This window comes from Glossina fuscipes, unplaced genomic scaffold (genome assembly GCF_014805625.2).
Source record: "Glossina fuscipes isolate IAEA_lab_2018 unplaced genomic scaffold, Yale_Gfus_2 114, whole genome shotgun sequence".
Classification (NCBI taxonomy): Eukaryota; Metazoa; Arthropoda; class Insecta; order Diptera; family Glossinidae; genus Glossina; species Glossina fuscipes.
In genome coordinates this window covers 4,726,959-4,730,835 of record NW_023998457.1, presented here as the reverse complement: position 1 = coordinate 4,730,835, position 3,877 = coordinate 4,726,959, and the positions used below count along the sequence as shown (strand labels likewise).

At 36.2% G+C, this 3,877-nt stretch overlaps 1 protein-coding gene across 1 annotated transcript in view; it reads right to left on the bottom strand.

The window, feature by feature from the left end:
* The window catches only part of LOC119640044 (kelch-like protein 2), a 2,462-nt gene extending 284 nt beyond the window's left edge, over positions 1-2,178 (bottom strand). Inside the window, exons 1-5 of the mRNA XM_038037819.1 lie at positions 2,065-2,178; positions 1,908-2,004; positions 1,601-1,837; positions 1,433-1,539; positions 383-731 (exon numbers count right to left, since the gene is read on the bottom strand). Of these exons, the coding sequence (XP_037893747.1) occupies positions 383-731; positions 1,433-1,539; positions 1,601-1,837; positions 1,908-2,004; positions 2,065-2,178 (904 nt within the window). The remainder of the gene's footprint in view (positions 1-382; positions 732-1,432; positions 1,540-1,600; positions 1,838-1,907; positions 2,005-2,064) is intronic.
* Between the last annotated feature and the right edge of the window lie 1,699 nt (positions 2,179-3,877).

Genomic DNA, 3,877 nt, shown 5'->3' with positions numbered 1-3,877 from the left:
CGGATAGGGGATGCGCTGGTTAGTATTAATCGCCATCCCTGAAGGACGGAGAGACTTTTTTTTACTATCTTATTACTGGACTCACCCACCAACCAGGGACAAACAGGCGAGCCTAAGCAGCTATGACACTGGCAAAGTTTTCGGTTCTTTTCTTCCAGCGCCCCGCGATATTGAAATCGAACAGAAAGTGAAAGTCTAACGTCGTAAGAAAAGAAAATAAAACGGTAAGCGCGCAACAAAGTCGGGTCACCTCGCTGGTTCCTTTTCCTTGCCCCAGCCATTTCATACTTCCGTCCAGTAAAGAGGAACCAATAAAGCTAAGAGATCATAACACCATTCTCCCCCGAAGGGCCTGATTATTTATTAAAAATTTTCTTGCAACGGATCCTGGATTGACTGGATATACTCCGCCTAAGAAAACTCGTTACAATATGTTTAGGCCTTTTTCGGGTCCTCAAGCTATCTGGCAAAGGTTTTCCTTCCTCTATTGACGTCAACTTATGAAACAAAGCATTCATTAGGAGTTTATTGCACGTTCGGTCTTCTGTAAGCAGAGGTTCAGCAGAAACTTGGCTTTTTAAAAATTGAGTGCTGAGTAGAGGTAAAGTAATATGGCTCATTAACTCCGCCAGATGAACCTTTCGTTTATTTCGGTCGTATTTAACCCACTTTAGTACAGCGTTATAAACGTTGTCCGCAGCCAGCTGGTCGTCCTTTATTAATTTCTTGATCTAGAAAAAACGTTAAAGGAAAATTAATGTAGAATTAAAGAGAATTCTATACCAGTTATACACCAACTGTGCGAATTTAGTCAGACAAACTACTTTCAAAGTATGATTAAATGCTTTAGATATGCAAATATTTTTCTACTTCGCTCAAACAAGAATCGATTTTTGAGTTCCCACGTTTGACGTTTATGGGATATTCTTGTAAACCTCTTAACAGATTTTTATCATCGCGTACATTATGAAAAACACCAAACTCTCATTTTTCAGATTAATTTCCTACTGTGAATATTATTTTACTCAGCTGTCCTGACTTAAATAGGACCCCTGATCTAGAGCTTTAGGCACTTTTAAAAAATATTCGACGCTGTTAATGTGTGTGTGCGTCATATCTACTGTAATGTATAATATAAAATCTTATTCTTCCATGCCCTTGGTGCGTCCCTTTGTTAGATAATAAATTGTTTTTATCCAAATGTTTATTCAATATAGTCCGAGACTAGCAAAGCTAACATGATTTTCATCTTTCTCTTTCCATCTAATCAAATATTATTATTAGGACAGATGTGATTGCGTTAACTGGTAGGAAAGAAACTCAATTTAAGAAAGCACTACTTTGCTGAGGAACATTAAAAGAGCGGCTTGTATTGAGAGACAAGAACTGCAAAAGCATTCCTGTAGGCTTTAGTATGCAATTATTTAAATACCTCATCAAATGACAGCAGCAAGAAATCTTCCACTTCAATTAAATCATCAAATTGGTCAACGATGTAATTGTGAGCGGGATCGTACAGTGACGTAAAAGAAGGCGTATCTGTAAGACAATAAATACTTAAAATCTGAGTTCATTCACAGGAATTCTTGCATATTCTTACCACCTAATCTTAGTATCCGAAAGCAGTTTGCTGGATTCAGATTACGTTTCACATATTTCTCGCACTCCAGCTTCACCCATTCAATCTGGAATCGATCCGATGCAGAGAGCAATGCTTCAACGTTATCTTTAGTCAGGATGATGATACCGGTGTACACGTACTGAATAAGCGCTTCTACAGTACAAACGTCTACCTCCTCCAACTTAACTGTCCCTGCTCTCTTCTCCTCCATGTCAGCTGCAACAGTTTTTAACATTTAGACGTTTTAAGTGTGTTCAAGTGTGGGCTTATGTCTGCAATTACTTACTCTCAAGCATCTTTGCGAAATAAGGCGAACCAATAGCGAGAGCTACCTTATGTACCTTGAAAATCTTGCCATTTGCCTCCAATGTGAAATCGCAGTACTGTAAAATGGAATAATGTGTTGACTCGAACAGGCAATCTTTCTATAACATCCCGCTTACCTTTTGATCGACGCGCATCTTATTTAAGCCGTCGAGAAAACTGCTCCCATAGGCCGAGTTTTTGCATCTTTTTTTAGCGATGGTCTTGACTTCATTCATAATCTTAGCGGCCATCCTGTTGGTTAAATATACAAGGTGAATTTAAAACTGAAAATACTTAAGAATTGAAACAGAAAACTATGTGTAAGTCGTACACAGGTTTCAATATTTAAGTTCAAAGTCAAAAGCGAGCGAGCGGACAGCAATTTACCAAAAGCTATTATCGCACTCTAGAGATCAAATAGAAATTTTAATATAAGAATTAAAATCAGGAGATACCGGGCGGCAATAGCTTAAGGAACTTTATATTAATAAAAAATGTGTAATGTCCGCGTAAAGAAATGGGGGATTACAGAACGAGTAGTATTGCTTATAAGATCTCTTTTCATAATTCTGCGCTTGCATGGTAGCTTCATTTCAAGAGAGAATTATGAAAAGAGAAAGTCCGAAGTTTGTCTATATCGCATAAGGGTGTCTTTTGCTTAGAAATGTTGAGACGCTGCATGAGAAGAAGGGCGAGAACAACGAGGAGTCAAGGTTGATCACCGTCGGAGAGAGCCAGCAGACTTGCGACGTGGTTAAAAAAGAAGGAAAATTAAAATAACTTAAGACAGTTTAAAAATAAATATTATAACCCCAAAAACCGTTGTATGAATATGTATTGAATAAAAAAAAAAAAAAAGAAAAGCAACTCCTATGACACGTTGGCGAATATTTTTATGTATGAACAAAAAAACCATTCTCCTTCCAATAAAGGAAAACGACAGTAAATCAGGCTATTCTAATAAGCCATTACCAGCCTGTGGGTTTTAAATCGTTCACATATACATATTAATTCGTGCGCAAACGAATATCTACACTGTTTGTTTGTGCATACATTTCTACCTTTTGGCGTACACATCCTTCTCTTCATCCATTTCGAGCGGTGAATATTCTAATGCAAAAAAAAAAAAAAAAAAAAAAAAAATAAGAAAGAAGGAGAAATAACAATACAATGACCAATTTGTGCAAAAAAAAAAAAAAGAAAAAAAAGTAAAATAAAAATAATAAATGACAACTTAAATTAAATAAACGTAAGAAATTAATTTACTTTTAAAAAATTACGTATATTGAATAAAATAAAATAAAACAAAAAAATAAGATTGCAAAAGATACATTTAGTTTTTGATGGAAAACGGAGACTTGGAGCCCATCATAAGGAGAAGATGGAAGGAGATCACCGCTGGTAAAGGGGAATTCAGTTGTCCAAGTTTGTCTTCTTTTATATGTATATGTATAAGGTCAGCAGCAATAATGCCTGCAAGTTAAGAAATGGATATGGTTTCATGAGGATGGTGTGTGTATGTGTGTATGTGTTTGTTTGTGCGTGTAAATGAGTGTAATTTTCGACAATGAGCTATTGGACCACCAAATACATAGATACAGACCAACGGACAAGAGAACAGTACAGTCTGGGAATAGTTAACGAGTTTAATTAACAGCTACTGTGATGGTTCCCTGTTTATACTGCACTGGTCTATTCGATTCATTTAATTTGTGTTTCTGTTTTTGTTTTCCTTAAATCCTTCCGTTAAATCCTTTTCGTTGAAAACCTTTAGTTAGATATGGGCTAAATATCAGAAGTGAAAAGAAAAAAATCGCTATCGCTAGCTTCTAAAACCTTGACATCCGCGATAAGTGACATATTATTGGGCTCTTTCTCCTTTGACTTAAGCAGCTTCGTGAACAAATTCAATAAAATAGAGGAGAACTTCTTTTACTCTTAAATATGAAT